Source organism: Globicephala melas, chromosome 2, assembly GCF_963455315.2.
Source record: "Globicephala melas chromosome 2, mGloMel1.2, whole genome shotgun sequence".
NCBI lineage: Eukaryota > Metazoa > Chordata > Mammalia > Artiodactyla > Delphinidae > Globicephala > Globicephala melas.
This window is the reverse complement of record NC_083315.2, coordinates 136,031,984-136,048,534: the sequence shown is the minus strand read 5'-3', so window position 1 is coordinate 136,048,534 and position 16,551 is coordinate 136,031,984. Positions and strand designations below refer to the sequence as shown.

The 16,551-nt window shown below is 38.8% G+C and overlaps 1 protein-coding gene across 4 annotated transcripts in view; it reads left to right on the top strand.

The window, feature by feature from the left end:
- The window catches only part of RTN1 (reticulon 1), a 415,427-nt gene extending 406,018 nt beyond the window's left edge, over nt 1–9,409 (top strand). For all 4 annotated transcript variants that reach the window (XM_060294867.1, XM_060294866.1, XM_030855132.2 and 1 more), the window contains one exon: nt 8,610–9,409. In XM_060294867.1, coding sequence (XP_060150850.1) covers nt 8,610–8,652 — 43 coding nt within the window. In that variant the 3' untranslated portion in view covers nt 8,653–9,409. The remainder of the gene's footprint in view (nt 1–8,609) is intronic.
- Nucleotides 9,410–16,551: the final 7,142 nt, after the last annotated feature.

The window sequence follows — 16,551 nt, the reverse complement described above, 5'->3', positions numbered from 1 at the left end:
TTTTGCGGTACGCGGGCCTCTCACTGTTGTGGCCTCTCCCGTTGCGGAGCACAGGCTCCGGACGCGCAGGCTCAGAGGCCATGGCTCACGGGCCCAGCCGCTCCACGGCATGTGGGATCTTCCCAGACCGGGGCACGAACCCGTGTCCCCTGCATCGGCAGGCAGATGCTCAACCACTGCGCCACCAGGGAAACCCAAGAGATAACTTTAAAAGAACACAACAGCTATCCTCAAATATTTGGAGGTCTAACATTGTGAAAGAAGTAGTCTTCCTTTTTTTCTCTAACGAACTGTGAATGGAAAGTCCAGAAGGTCTGAGATTTGAATGAAACGTGAGGGAAAACCGTACCAATTAGAGTTGTTCAACAATGAAACCATTCGCCTCATGAAACAGTGAGCTCACTGACACTCATTCAGGTATTCACATAAAAGTTAGTTGACCATTGTTACAAATGTGGTAAAAAGGACTTCCACAATGGGAGAAGAGTAGAATTAGTTAACACCTAGTCTACTGTGGTATTCCAAAGCATTTCAAAACTAAAACATATATCTTGCACAATTTTTTTCTAATTTTTGAATTTTATTTTATTTTTATACAGCAGGTTCTTATTAGTTATCTATTTTATACATATTAGTGTATACATGTCAATCCCAATCTCCCAGTTCATCCCACTACCCCCATCACCCCTGCTACTTTCCCCCCTTGGTGTCCATACATTTGTTCTCTACGTCTGTGTCTCTATTTCTGCCCTGCAGACTGGCTCATCTGAACCATTTTTCTAGGTTCCACATACATGCGTTAATGTACGATATTTGTTTTTCTCTTTCTGACTTACTTTGTATGACAGGCTCTAGATCCATCCACGTCTCTACAAATGACCCAATTTCGTTCCTTTTTATGGCTGAGTAATATTCCATTGTATATATGTACCACATCTTCTTTATCCATTCGTCTGTCGATGGACATTTAGGTTGCTTCCATGACCTGGCCATTGTGAATAGTGCTGCAATGAACATTGGGGTGCATGTGTCTTTTTGAATTATGATTTTCTCTGGGTATATGCCCAGTAGTGGGATTACTGGGTCATATGGTAATTCTAGTTTTAGGTTTTAAAGGAACCTCCATACTGTTCTCCATAGTGGCTGTATCAATTTACATTCTCACCAACAGAGCAAGAGGGTTCCCGTTTCTCCACACCCTCTCCAGCGTTTGTTGTTTGCAGATTTTCTGATGATGCCCATTCTAACTGGTGTGAGGTGATACCTCATTGAGTTTTGATTTTCATTTCTCTAATCATTAGTGATGTTGAGCAGCTTTTCATGTACTTCTTGGCCATCTATATTTCTTCTTTGGAGAAATGTCTGTTTAGGTCTTCTGCCCATTTTTGGATTCAGTTGTTTGTTTTTGTAATATTGAGCTGCAAGAGCTGTTTATATATATTTTGAAGATTAATCGTTTGTCTGTTGATTTACTTGCAAATATTTTCTCCCATTCTGAGGGTTGTCTTTTCATCTTGTTTATGGTTTCCTTTGCTGTGCAAAAGCTTTGAAGTTTCATTAGGTCCCATTTGTTTATTTTTGTTTTTATTTCCATTACTCTAGGAGATGGATCAAAAAAGATCTTGCTGTGATTTATGTCAAAGAGTGTTCTTCCTATGTTTTCCTCTGAGAGTTTTATAGTGTCCAGTCTTACATTTAGGTCTCTAATCCATTTTGAGTTTATTTTTGTGTATGGTGTTAGGGAGTGTTCTAATTTCATTCTTTTACATGTAGCTGTCCAGTTTTCCCAGCACCACTTATTGAAGAGACTGTCTTTTCTCCATTGTATATCCTTGCTTCCTTTGTCATAGATTAGTTGACCATAGGTGCGTGGGTTTATCTCTGGGCTTTCTATCCTGTTCAATTGATCTGTTTCTGTTTTTGTGCCAGTACAATATTGTCTCGATTACTGTAGCTTTCTAGTACAGTCTGAAGTCAGGGAGTCTGATTCCTCCTGCTCCGTTTTTTTCCCTCAAGACTGCTTTGGCTATTCAGGGTCTTTGTGTCTCCATATAAATTTTTAGATTTTTTGTTCTAGTTCTGTAAAAAAATTCCACTGGTAATTTCATAGGGATTGCACTGAATCTGTAGATTGCTTTGGGTAGTATAGTCATTTTCACAATATTGATTCTTCCAATCCAAGAACATGGTATATCTCTCCATCTGTTTGTGTCATCTTTGATTTCTTTCATCAGTGTCTTATAGTTTTCTGAGTACAAGTCTTTTACTTCCCTTGGTAAGTTTATTCCTAGGTATTTTATCTTTTCGTTGCAATGGTGAATGGGATTGTTTCCTTAATTTCTCTTTCAGATCTTTTGTTGGTAGTGTATAGGGATGCAAGAGATTTCTGTGCATTAATTTTGTATCCTGCAGTGTTACCAAATTCATTGATTAGCTCTAGTAGTTTTCTCCTGGCATCTTTAGGATTATCTATGTATAGTATCGTGTCATCTGCACACAGTGACAGTTTTACTTCTTCTTTCCAATTGGTATTCCTTTTATTTCTTTTTCCTCTCTGATTGCCGTGGCTAGGACTTCCAAAACCATGTTGAATAATAGTGGCAGGAATGCACATCCTTGTCTTGTTCCTGATCTTAGAGGAAATACTTTCAGTTTTTCACCATTGAGAATGATGTTTGCTGTGGGTTTGTCATATGGCCTTTATTATGATGAGGTAGGTTCCCTCTATGCCCACTTTCTGGAGAGTTTTTATCATAAATGGGTGTTGAATTTTGTCAAAAGCCTTTTCTACATCTATTGAGATGATCATATGGTTTTTATTCTTCAATTTGTTAATATGGTATATCACATTGATTGATTTGCATATACTGAAGAATCCTTGCATCCCTGGGATAAATCCCACTTGATCATGGTGTATGATCATTTTAATGTGTATTGGATTCTGTTTGGTAGTATTTTGTTGAGGATTTTTGCATCTATATTCATCAGTAATATTGCTCTGTAATTTTCTTTTTTTTGTAGTATCTTTGTCTGGTTTTGGTATCAGGGTGATGGTGGCCTCATAGAATGAATTTGGGAATGTTCCTTCCTCTGCAATTTTTTGGAGAGTTTGAGAAGGATGGGTGTTAGCTCTTCTCTAAAAGTTGGATAGAATTCACCTGTGAAGCCATCTGGTCCTGGATGTCTGTTTGTTGTAAGATTTTTAATCACAGTTTCAATTTCATTCCTTGTGATTGGTCTGTTCATATTTTTTATTTATTCCTGGTTCAGTCTTGGAAGGTTATACCTTTCTAAGAATTTGTCCACTTCTTCCAGGTTATCCATTTTATTGGCCTAGAGTTGCTTGTAGTAGTCTCTTAGGATGCTTTGTATTTCTGTGGTGTCCATTGTAACTTCTCCTTTTTGTTTCTAATTTTATTGACTCGAGTCCTCTCCCTCTTTTTCTTGGTGAATCTGGCTAAAGGTTTATCAATTTTGTTTATCTTCTCAAAGAACCAGCTTTTAGTTTTATTGATCTTTGCTATTTTCTTTGTCTCTATTTCATTTATTTCTGCTCTCATCTTTATGATTTCTTTCCTTCTACTAACTTTGGGTTTTGTTTGTTCTGCGTTCTCTAGTTCCTTTAAGTGGAAGGTTTGTTTGTTTATTTGAGATGTTTCTTGTTTCTTGAGGTAGGATTGTATTGCTATAAACTTCCCTCTTAGAACTGCTTTTTCTGCATCCCGTAGGTTTTGGATCATCGTGTTTTCGTTGTCATTTGTCTCTAGGTATTTTTTGATTTCCTCTTTGATTTCTTCAGTGATTTCTTGGTTATTTAGTAATGTATTGTTTAGCCTCCATGTGTTTGTGTTTTTTACGTTTTTTTCCTTGTAATTGATTTTTAATCTCATAGCGTTGTGGTCGGAAAAGATGCTTGATATGATTCCATTTTTCTTAAATTTACCGAGGCTTGATTTGTGACCCAAGATGTGATCTATCCTGGAGAGTGTCCTTTGTGCACTTGAGAAGAAAGTGTAATCTGCTGTTTTTGGGTGGAATGTCCTATAAATGTCAATTAAATCTCTCTGCTGTTGTATCATTTAAAGCTTGTGTTTCCTTTTTAATTTTCTGTCTGGATGATCTCTCCGTTGGTGTAACTGAGGTGTTAAAGTCCCCCACTAGTATTGTGTTACTGTTGATTTACTCATTTATAGCTGTTAGCAGTTGCCTTATATATTGAGGTGCTCCTTTGTTGGGTGCATATATATTTATAATTGTTACATCTTCTTCTTGGATTGATTCCTTGATCATTATGTAGTGTCCTCCTTGTCTCTTGTAACATTCTTTATTTTAAAGTCTATTTTATCTGATATGAGTAGTGTTTCTCCAGCTTTCTTTTGATTTCCATTTGCATGGAATATCTTTTTCTATCCCCTCACTTTCAGTCTGTATGTTTCCCCAGGTCTGAAGTGGGTCTCTTGTAGACAGCATATATATGGGTCTTGTTTTTGTATCTATTCAGTGAGTCTGTGTCTTTTGGTTGGAGCATTTAATCCATTCAGCTTTAAGGTAATTATCGATATGTATGTGCCTATGACCATTTTCTTAATTGTTTTGGGTTTGGTTTTGTTTTGTTTTTTTTTAAATGTTGGGGGTAGGAGTTTATTAATTAATTTATTTATTTTTGCTGTGTTGCGTCTTTCGTTTCTGTGTGAGGGCTTTCTCTAGTTGTGGCAAGCAGGAGCCACTCTTCATTGCAGTGCGCGGGCCTCTCACCATCACGGCCTCTCTTGTTGGGGAGCACAGGCTTCAGACATGCAGGCTCAGTAGTTGTGGCTTACGGGCCCAGTTGCTCCGCGGCATGTGGGATCCTCCCAGACCAGGGCTCGAACTCGTGTCCCCTGCATTGGCAGGCAGATTCTCAACCACTGCGCCACCAGGGAGGCCCCTTGGGTTTGTTTTTGTAGCTCCTTTTCTTCTCTTGTGTTTCCCACTTAGAGAAGTTCCTTTAGCGTTTGTTGTAGAGCTGGTTTGGTGGTGCTGAATTCTCTTAGCTTTTGCTTGTCTGTAAAGCTTTTGATTTCTCTACTGAATGTGAATGTGATCCTTGCCAGGTAGAGTAATCTTGGTTATAGGTTCTTCCCTTTCATCACTTTAAATATATTGTGCCACTCCCTTCTGGCTTGTAGAGTTTCTGCTGAGAAATCAGCTGTTAACCTTATGAGAGTTCCCTTGTATGTTATTTGTCATTTTTCCCTTGTTGCTTTCAATAATTTTTCTTTGTCTTTCATTTTTGTCAATTTGATTACTGTGTGTCTTGCCGTGTTTCTCCTTGGGTTTATCCTTTATGGGACTCTCTGCGCTTCCTGGACTTGGGTGGCTATTTCCTTTCCCATGTTAGGGAAGTTTTTGACTATAATCTCTTCAAATATTTTCTCTGGTCCTTTCTCTCTCTCTTCTTCTGGGACCCCTATAATGCGAATGTTGTTGCGTTTAATGTTGTCCCAGGGGTCTCTTAGGTTCTCTTTATTTCTTTTCATTCTTTTTTCTTTATTCTGTTGCATGGCAGTGAATTTCACCATTCTGTCATCCAGGTCACTTATCCGTTCTTCTGCCCCAGTTATTCTGCTATTGATTCCTTCTAGTGTATTTTTCATTTCAGTTATTGTATTGTTCATCTCTGTTTGTTTGTTCTTTAATTCTTCTAGATCTTTATTAAACATTTCTTGCATCCTCTCGATCTTTGCCTCCATTCTTTTTCTGAGGTCCTGTATCATCTTCACTATCATTATTCTGAATTCTTTTTCTGGAAGGTTGCCTACCTCCATTTCATTTAGTTGTTTTTCTGGGGTTTTATCTTGTTCCTTCATCTGGTAAAACCTCCTCTACCTTTTCATTTTTGTCTATCTTTCTGTGAATGTGGTTTTCCTTCCACAGGCTGCAGAATTGTAGTTCTTCTTGCTTCTGCTGTCTGCCCTCTGGTGGATGAGGCTATCTAAGAGGCTTGTGCAAGCTTCCTGATGGGAGGGACTGGTGGTGGGTAGAGCTCTATATCTTAAACTTTTGAGAAGACAGACCTAAGACGTCTCTGTTGGAATGTTTCGCACTCTCTGCTGCGTTATCAGTTCCTGCCTGTACATGCTTATTTCCACAATCATAATTTCTCCAGTCTTCTGTCCTTGATATCTCTTTCATCTCTCCCCACCTCACTTCTATCAGGCCTTCACCCTGAGCACTGAAGTTGCTCTTTGTCAAGGACCCAGTGACTTCCATACTGCCATATCTTGCAGTCATCACTCCATCCTCATCCCTCTCAATCTCTCAGATACTCTCATCACTGCTGCTATCTTGGTTAAACACTAGTCTTGACTAGTGACACTGCTCGAGCCTCAGCTGCTTTCTCCCAGTGTCTTCTCTTGGCTCCTCCTCCTCTGGTTCACCTTTCATCCAGTCCTGTGGCCTCAAAGTTTATCTCTATGTCAAGGACTCCAAAACGTGTATCTCCACAAGTTTAGGTTTTTAAAAGTCAGCTTTACAAATATAGAATGGGAGGAGAGGGAGGTGAGGATGATATAGGGTACAACAGTACTATGTATAAAAAAAATAGCTGGAGGGTTTTAATTGGTTAACTGTTCATAGCTAAATATGAGTCAGTGATGTGCTTGAGACATTTTTTTAAAAATCAATGCAAGTCTAGATGTTATAAATAGATGTATAAAGTCTAAATAAAGTCTAAATTTACTGAGGGACTTCCCTGGAGGTCCAGTGGTAAAGAATCCGCCTTACAATGCAGGGGATGTGGGTTCGACCCCTGGTCAGGGAACTAAGATCCCACATGCCACAGGGCAACTAAGTCCACGCCCCTCAACTGGAGAGCCTGTGTGCCACAAACTACAGAGCCCCATGCGCCCTGGAGCCTACATGCCAAAACTAGAGAGAAACGTGCACGGTGCAAGAAAAGATCCTGCATGCCTTAACGAAGATCCCGCGTGCTGCAACTAAGACCTGATGCAGCCAAAAATAAATAAATAAATAATAAAAGTAAATCTAAAAAAGAAAGGTTTACTGAGAGCCAGGTCTATTCATCTGCTTATCTGATGTTTTCTCTTGAAAGTCCCAAATACATTTCAAATTCAACGTGGCCAAACAGATCTTGCAATTTCAGCCCAGAATTTATTTTTCCTTCAGTCGTCACCATCTTGGTAAATGGCATTATCATTCACCTGGTTGCTCAGGCCAAAAATCAAAGAATCTTCCTTGATTATTCTCTTGTCTTTCCCTTGCCTGCACATGCAATCCATCAACATGACAGGTGGGCTCTGTCAGCTCCATCTCCACACTAGATCCCCAGTGTTCACTTCATTCCATTTCCAATGCTCCAGTTCTATAACACCCAGGCCATTGCCATCTGGCACCTGGACTGCTATAGTTTCCCCCCATCCGTTATTTCTCTCACCTCTGTTTCCCTAGTTTTTTCACATAACCACCATCATGATCTTCTTTGGTCACATCATTCCTCTGCCTAAAATTCATCAATGGCTTCCCATCCACAGAATAGAATCTAAATTCCTTACCACTGCGCACAAGTTCCAACACCATTGGGTTACCACCTGCCTCTCAGGCCTCCCCTGCTCGCTCCCCAAGGACACTGTTCTCTACTCTCCTTGCCTCCTAAGCTTGTCCTCACTTTGTGGCCTCTGCACTCCCTGCTTCCTCTTCCTGAAACACTTCACACCCAGATGTTTGCCTGGTGGCCCCTTTGGGCATCTGTTTCTTACATAAGTGTATTTAAAGTAGGCATCTCCCAGCTTATCACTGCTGCCCCCTCACTGCCTATCATTCCATCTTGTTTGGTATTTTTTTATAGCATTTATCACCATATGTACTTCTCTTGTTTGTCTACTTGTTTGTTTATGGCTCCTCAACCCCTAGGAGAATGAAAGCTCCATGAGAGCAGGACCTTCTCCCTTCTGTTCACTGAATTCCAGCATGTAGAAGGGTACTAGGACAGAGGAAGGTCTCAGTCAGACTCCTACCTTAAAATAATACTGTGAGAATCGCAGAATTTTAGGGGCATTGGAGATGTCTAATTTGTACCTAATAAATACTCTAGGACCAGGAAAGCTCATTAGCTGCCCTATGTCACACAGCTAATTAGTAGAGAGCTGAAACTAGGATTCAGGTTTCTTAACTCTAGCTCTGGGCAGTTTACGCTGAGGGTGACCATACATTTCTTTACCTGGAATCAGCCATGTTTATGCTTGTTGTCCTAGCGTAGTTAGTAACAGCACCCTCTTTCTCTTTCAGAAGTATCCCAGATTGAGTGATAAATGATCACCTAACTATATCACAGTTTCTATAATTCTGAAATAAATTGACCTCTTTGTCTACCTAAAAAGTTATAATTTAAGGAATATGGCTTGCTTGGGTCATTCATTATCTAATTTATACTTTCTTCTTATTGCTGCATAGAAATGTGTTTATAGACACTCATACATAAAAATTATATCTTTTGGAATATTAAGCGATTTGGTCACTTAGTTAATTAAAGCAACAACACATAATGATGTCATTAAATGATTTCATTAATAACACTTGTGATTTACCATCTTCTGATATTGTTTTTTTAGGATTCAGGCTAAAATCCCAGGCGCTAAAAGGCACACTGAGTAAATCAGTACCCCACCAGGGACTGGACACCAAGAGGAATGTCTGAAGTGGTAACAGCTCTGTCTTATATGTTACTATAAATTGATTGTTTCTCCCCCCCAGTATCATAATCTTAGAGACAAACTTTAAAACAGCTGTTTTTAGGCTGTTTCTGTACTCTTAGGGTATTTGAGTCACTGTGTCAAGCACTAAAGCATAGAGAAAAGTGTATTAGATGTGGTTTTTAATTTTGTGTTGCTAAAAAAAAGTGCATGATGGTGAGAACCCAACTTATCTTTCCTTCGTCGGTGTTCTTCTCTCTGCAATGCTTCTGTAGCTTCTCATGTTCCCTGTGGCTAGGCCTTTCCTGCCCAGTGCACTGATGCAATAGTGGAAATCGCTTATATGTCCTTGGGTTGTTGCTTGGATTAATCTTTAATAACAATATATAGACTTGTAGATCGATGTTTAAGTGTTTTTCCAACACACACAACATAAAAATAAAAACAAGTCGACTGTACTTAGGATAATCAGTTTTGTATAAATTAAAATAATTAAATAAACAAATAAACCCAAAACAAACATGCAGTACTTTTGTTGTGTGAGACTGACGGGCTGATTTACATGTATGGTAACTAAAAAGTACCAGCATGTTAACTTTATTACAATTTGTATTTCTTTCTCTGTAGTTCCTAATGGACTTAATTATGGACTCTGGATATTTGCACTTATGTACTTGATACTGAATGCATAAATAAATGTTACTAAATGTAGAAACTTCTCCCTCTCTTCTCATGATCTCACCAGAAAATGCAAAAGCTCTAAGAAATAAATCTCCTGTGAACGTGCTGGGAAGGCTGAGGCCAAGTGCTCACTTTACTACTGTGTCCAGGACCACATAGTCCAACTCCAAAGTAGTATATGGCTCCTTTGGGTTATTAATAGAAATCACTGGAGACTGGTAAAACTGGAAAACACCCTTAATATTGTACTCTGTGGGGTTTATGCAGATAATTTAAATAGTTTTTTAAAAACTTGAAAGTTATATAAATCCTTTCATAAACTTCTTATAATAATATGCAACACAATATTGTCATAAAACAATTATAATTGCTATGAACTCACTGTTTTGGTAATTATTTATGGAGCACCTTCTGTGTGCCAAGCACTCAGAACAGGGCTGTGAATAAGAGAGATAGTCTTCCTGCCCTCACCAAGCTAAGTCTTCTAAGGATTGTTCACTACTTTTTGCAGAAGTCCAATTGCCTATGTTATTTCACTGTTAAAGTCAAAAGTCAAAGATGATGAGGTAGAAATGGATGAAAGTAATAGCAATAGGAGAAATAAAAATTAGAGAAAAAAGGATAGTTACTTAAAAAGAGCTGCCTTTGACCAGTTTTGGACTTGGATTCAATAAGTACTCATGGACTTACCCTTCTGTGCAAAGTATTGTGATGACAACTTAGCTAACTAACTGGACACTGTGCCAACAGCCAAGACTGGGGGTGATGGGAGATGGCTATGTGGAAATGCTCACTAAGTAAAAGGCAGCATGAAATAAGAGCTGCAGTGTAAGACTAGAGCAACAGAGAAGGATTCTCAGAGGTGGACTTTGGGGCTGGGTTCTGATTTGGCTTTTTCCAGAGGGAGAAGGTTCATCCCAGTGTGAAGAAAGAACATGGACTAAGGTGCTAAGACATGGAGGCACATGGCATATGCAGAGAACAGTGAGTAATACGCTGAATTGTGCTGTAAAGTGCTTGGGTGGGAATGTAGTGCCAGGCAAGGCTGAAAGGGTGGGTTGAACCACACTAAAAAGAAACTTGAATGTTAAGGATTTCGTGCTCTATTTTTTAGATCTCAGAGAGATGCATAGACACAATGAGGATGTATGTTACTGGAGATTAGAAGAATATAGGAGATAATTGTGACATAACTAACAGCAGACAGGTGACAAATGAACGACAAGGCTTCTACTAAGGCAGCTGAGAATACAAAGGATATATTCATCTGTCCCTGATCCTCTGTATCAACCCAGCATGCCTAGCACCCACTGTACACAGAGGAGCCGCTAAGAGAGATGACATGGAGGGGGATGGGACTGGAGTTGGTGATTGACTACATGTGGGAGTTCAAGACCAAGGCTGACCCTGAGAGTGAGTGCCTCCTTAAATTCTGCACCCTAGGCAGCTTGCTCGCCTCACCCTAGCCCCAGCTCTGTCAAAGACTAGCTGATCAGCAGAGTGCAATACCATTTTTCAGGTTAGAAAGCCCAGAAGAGCTTGTCTGGGGAAGGAAGATAATAAGCTTGGTTTGGTGCTTGCTATTTTTTATGGTTACTAGGTTAGAAGAGAAGTGTGTGTGCGTGTGTGTGTGTGTGTGTGTGTGTGTGTGTGTGTTTGTTTCAGTGTACAACCTTTGAGATAAAGTTTCTTCTAAATGGCTTTATTGTGTCAAATTAACCTTCTACAAGGTCTGCATGGGCAGCATTTGCCTCCCTCCGGAGAGCCCAGAATTCCTTTCACAAGCAGCTGCTCATTCAGAGGATCTAATGAGGAATTCTGTTTGCTAGCAGTGGTGAAGAAAGTTTCCTGAGGAAACTCCAGCCTGACAAAATGATAGGTATGGATGCAGAATTTTAACAGATGGAACACAGGGCACATATGATCCTGCTTTTACAGGAAGCATCAGTCAGAGTGATATTTGAGATGATGGAAATAATGTGAGGATCCAATGCCCAGGTAAGAAGCAGACCAAGGATAGAGCCCTCAGGGACACAGAGTGAGTGAGGTTATCCTGAAACTAGTGAACAGTAGAAGATTCTTATAGCCTACACATGAGTTAAGCAAGCAGGGGGTGAGTAGATGAAGAAGCTGTGGTATATTTTATGGATGATTTCAGGAAAAAGGGAGTAGGATAGTTGTATATTCTCTGCTCTTTCCCCACCTATATCAGTTTCCTTGTATTGCCCTAACAAAGTACCAAAAACTGGATGACTTAAAATGACAGATAGTGAGGGTGGGAGAGAGACGCAAGAGGGAGGGGATATGGGGATATATGTATACGTATAGCTGATTCACTTTGTTAAACAGCAGAAACTAACACAACATTGTAAAGCAATTATACTCCAATAAAGATGTTGAAAAATATATATTAAAAAAAAGTTTTAAAAAAATGACAGAAATTTATTCTGGCACAGTTCTGGTGGTTAAAAGTCCAAAACCAAGGTGTTGGCAGGGCCGTGCTCTCTCTGATAGTTCTAGGGGAGGATTCTTCCTTGCCTCTTCTAGCTGCTGGTGGTTGCCAGCAGTCCATGGCATTCCTTGGCTTGTAGGTGCATCACTCCAGGCACAAAGCCATCTTCTCACTGTGTGTCTTCACATCATCTTCCCTCTGTGTACAAATTTTCCCTTTTCGTAAGGACACCAGTCATATGGATTAGGGCCCCCAGTGACCTCATTTTAACTTGATTGGTCTGTGAAGATCCTATTTCCAAATAAGCTCACATTCTGGGGTTTGGGACTTAAACATATCTTTTATTGGGGACACAGTTCAACTCATAGAACCCCCTGAGCCTCATGCTGGCCCTTACACCACTGTGAAGATTTTTCCTTCTGTGCAGAGCCCAGCTCTGTTTCCCCAGTTGTTTCTCACTGTAAGGAATTACTGCTGAGAAGTAGTGGGACAGCTCCTCCTTTACCAAAGTGTACTTGAGTGTAGCCGAGTGTTGGGCCTTGCTTCACTATTATGGGGTTCCAGCAACTGCCACTTTGTCATTGTATAGGGCAGCTTCAGGCGTCCAAACTTTAGCACTCTCTTCTGAGTGTAGGGAGTGGGTGGGGCATACAGGAGACCCCACTGCAGTTTGGCATCAGCCAGTGTGGTTGTGGCTAAGGAGCAATAAACAAACTCTGTAGATCTAGGCAAAGGGTCATTTTCTCTTCACACTCCAACTTTCTTCTCTAGTGCTTTATATTGGCACCAATCTCAAGCTCCACACTATGAATTGTTTCTTTAAATTTTTTCTTTAGTTCAATACATTCAATATTACAGAATTAACTTAGCTGGCCACATTTTCTTTGATGAGTAAATTGAAATGAATTATTTTGTATCCTGTGTCCCAATTGCCTTTTAAAAGAATCCTGCTGGAATTAGTTCTCTCTGGTTGCTCCCCAATATGCTAAAGGGAGTTTTGCAAGTAGAAATGAAAGGACACTAAATGGCAACATGAGAATATAAAGTATGAAGTTTGTTGGTAAAATAGACTTTAAGTCAAAACTGTGTTTGGGGGACTTCCCTGGTGGTGCAGTGGTTAAGAATCCGCCTGCCAATGCAGGGGATACAGGTTTGATCCCTGGTCCAGGAAGATCCCACATGCCACGGAGCAACTAAGCCCGTGTGCCACAACTACTGAGCCTGCACTCTAGAGCCCATGAGCTATAACTGCTGAGCCTGCGTGCCACAACTACTGAAGGCCGCATGCCTAGAGCCTGCACTCCACAACACGAGAAGCCTCTGCAATGAGAAGCCTGCGCACCACAATGAAGAGTAGCCCCCGCTTGCCACAAGTAGAGAAAGCCCATGTGCAGCAACAAAGACCCAACGCAGCCAAAAATAAAAATAAAATAAATAAATAAATTGATTTTAAAAAAAAACTGTGTTTGGAGACAAAGAAGGTATTACATAATGATAAAAGGGTCAATTCAACAGGAAGATATAATGATTGTAAATATATACGCATCCAACTTTAGAACACCTAAGTATATAAAACAAATATTGTCAAATCTGAATGAAGGAATTTACAGCAATACAATAATAGGAGGAGACTTCAACACCTCACATTCAATAATGGGTAGACATCCAGACAGAAAGATTGATAAAGAAACAGTGGACTTGAACAACACTAGAGATCAACTGGACCTAACAGACATATGCAACTTTTACCCAACAGGAAAGGAATACACATTCTTCTCAAGTGCACATAGAATGTTCTCCATGATAGATCACATGTTAGGTCACAAAACAACTCTTAAAAAATTTAATGAAATAGAAATTATATCATGTACCTTTTGGACCACAATGGAATGAAGCTAGAAATCAGTAACAGAAAGAAAATGTGGAAAATTCATAAACACATGGAAATTAAATAATACAGTCTTGAACAACCACTGGATCAAAAGGGAATTTTAAAAATTTCTCATGAAATATGAAAACAAAAACACAAATTACCAAAACTTATGGGATGCAGCAAAGGCAGTACTAAGGAAAGTTTATGGTGATAAACACCTACATTAAAAAAGAAGATGTCAAATAAACAATGTAACTTTACACCCCAAGAAACTAAAAAAGAACAAACTAAATCTAAAGTTAGAAGAAGGAAGGAAATAATAAAGATTGGAGCAGAAATAAGTCAAATAGAGAATAGAAAAACAATTTTTAAAAATCAACAAAACTGGGCTTCCCTGGTGGCACAGCGGTTGAGAGTCCGCCTGCCGATGCAGGGGACACGGGTTTGTGCCCCAGTCCGGGAGGATCCCACATGCCACGGAGCGGCTAGGCCCATGAGCCATGGCCGCTGGGCCTGCGCGTCCGGAGCCTGTGCTCTGCAACAGGAGAGACCACAACAGTGAGAGGCCCGTGTATCGCAAAAAAAAAAAAAAAAAAAAAAAATCATTATCAGTAAGGGAACAAAGTGAAGGGCATCACATAAGCAACTGAATAAAGTTATTAAAAAAAAATCAACAAAACTAAGAATTTGTTTTTCAGAAAATAAAACTGACAAATACTTAGCTAGATAAAAAAGAAAAAAGACATGAAATCAGAAATGAAAGAGACATTACAATAGAAGCTTCAGAAATAAAAAGGATCATAAGAGACTATTATGAACAATTATATGCACACCAATTGGATAACAAAGGAGAAATGGATAAATTTCTAGAAACACACAACCTACCAAGACTTTATCAAGAAGAAATAGAATGCCTAAACAGACCAATAACAAATAAGGAGATTGACGTAGTAATCAAAAACCCCCTAATAAAAAAAGCACAGGACCAGATGGCTTCATAGCTGAATTCTACTAAACATCCAAAGAATGAATACCAATCCTTGTTAAACTCTTCCAAAAAATAGAGGTAGAGAGAATAGTTTCAGACTCATTTTATGAGGCCAGCATTGCCCTGATACAAAAGCCAAAGACACAAAAAGAAAACTACAAGCTAATATCTCTGATTAACATAGATGTAGAAATCCTCTATAAAATACTAGCAAACTGAATTCAACAGCATCATCAAAAAGATTATACACCATGACCAAGTAGGATTTATCCCTGGGATACGAGTTTAGTTTAACATACTCAAATCAATCAATGTGATACCCCACATTAACAGAATAAAAGATAAAAATCACATGAGCTTCTCAGATGCAGAGAAAGCATTTGACAAAGATCAACATCCATTCATGATAAAAATTCTCAACAAAATAGGTATAAAAGGAAATTTCTTCAACATAATAAAGGCCGTTTATGAAAAGCCCACTGCTAACATCATAATCAATGGCAAAAACTGAAACCTCTTCCTCTAAGATCTGATGCCCACTCTCACCACTTCTATTTAACATAGTACTGGAAGTACTAGCAAAGCAATCACACAAGGAAAAGAAATGAAAGGCATCCAAAGCAAAATAGAAGAAGTAAAATTATCTCTATTTGCAGATGACATGATCCTGTATGTAGAAAACCCTAAAGATTACACACACACACACACACACACACACACACACACACACATTGTTAGAACTAAAAAACAAATACAGTAGAGTTGCAGGATACAAAGTCAACATCCAAAAATTAGTTGCATTTCTTTACATCAACATTGATCTATCCAAAAAGGAAGTCAAGAAAACAATCCCATTTACAATAGCATCAAAAAGAATAAAATACCTAGGAATAAATTTGTTCATGGATTAGAAGAATTGATATTGTTAAAATGTACATAATACCCAAAGTGATATACAGATTTAGTGCAATCCCTATCAAAATTCCAGTGGCATTTTTCACAGAAATAGAAAATGCAATGGAATCACAAACCCTGAATAGCTTAAGCAATCTTGAGAAAGAAGAACAGAGTTGGAGGTATCATGCTCCCTGATTTCAAACTATACTAGAAAGCTATGGTAATTAAAACAGTATGATACTGGCATAAAAACAGACATATAGACCAACGGAACAGAATAGATAGAGAGCCCAGAAGTAAATCCATGCATATTTGGTCAACCAATTTTCAACAGTAGAATCTAGCTCATGTCTTTGCTTCCTCTAAGTGGGAGAGAAAAGCCAGATGTTTGCTACCAAAAAATGTATTTCCAACAGAATAAGTGGAACTTTCTTCACTCTATTATATTTTAGGTTATCCAGATTAACTCATTTGGGTGCCCAGTTCATGGTAGAATTTTTAATCTCCATTGGGAAGAATAGTGCTAAACCAAGAGCAATTTTTTCCTGGCCTTTATAGAGTTTCTTCTTAACAAGTAAAGTGCATTTATTTATTTTCTTTTTTATAAAAATGTATCCTAATTAAAATATTATTCCTTAATTCCTAAATTGGTTATTATATTAAATGTATTTAGCCAATTAACTATTTTATAATTTAGCTGCATGATTTATTAGTCAATAAGGTTACTTTGAAGCTATTAAAATGAAACTTGTTAACAATAATATAGCACCATTGAACCAGACACTGTGCCTGGTGGGCTTTTTACAAACATTACTTCTAATCCTCAGAATTTCAAAATCCTGCATGATTAGTATTTTTATTTTTATTGTCCAAATGAGGAAACTGAATGTCAAGATGTTTAAATAACTGGCACAAGTTTACATAACTAGTAAGTGATGAAACAAGGACTTGGATCACTATTTGTCTGATT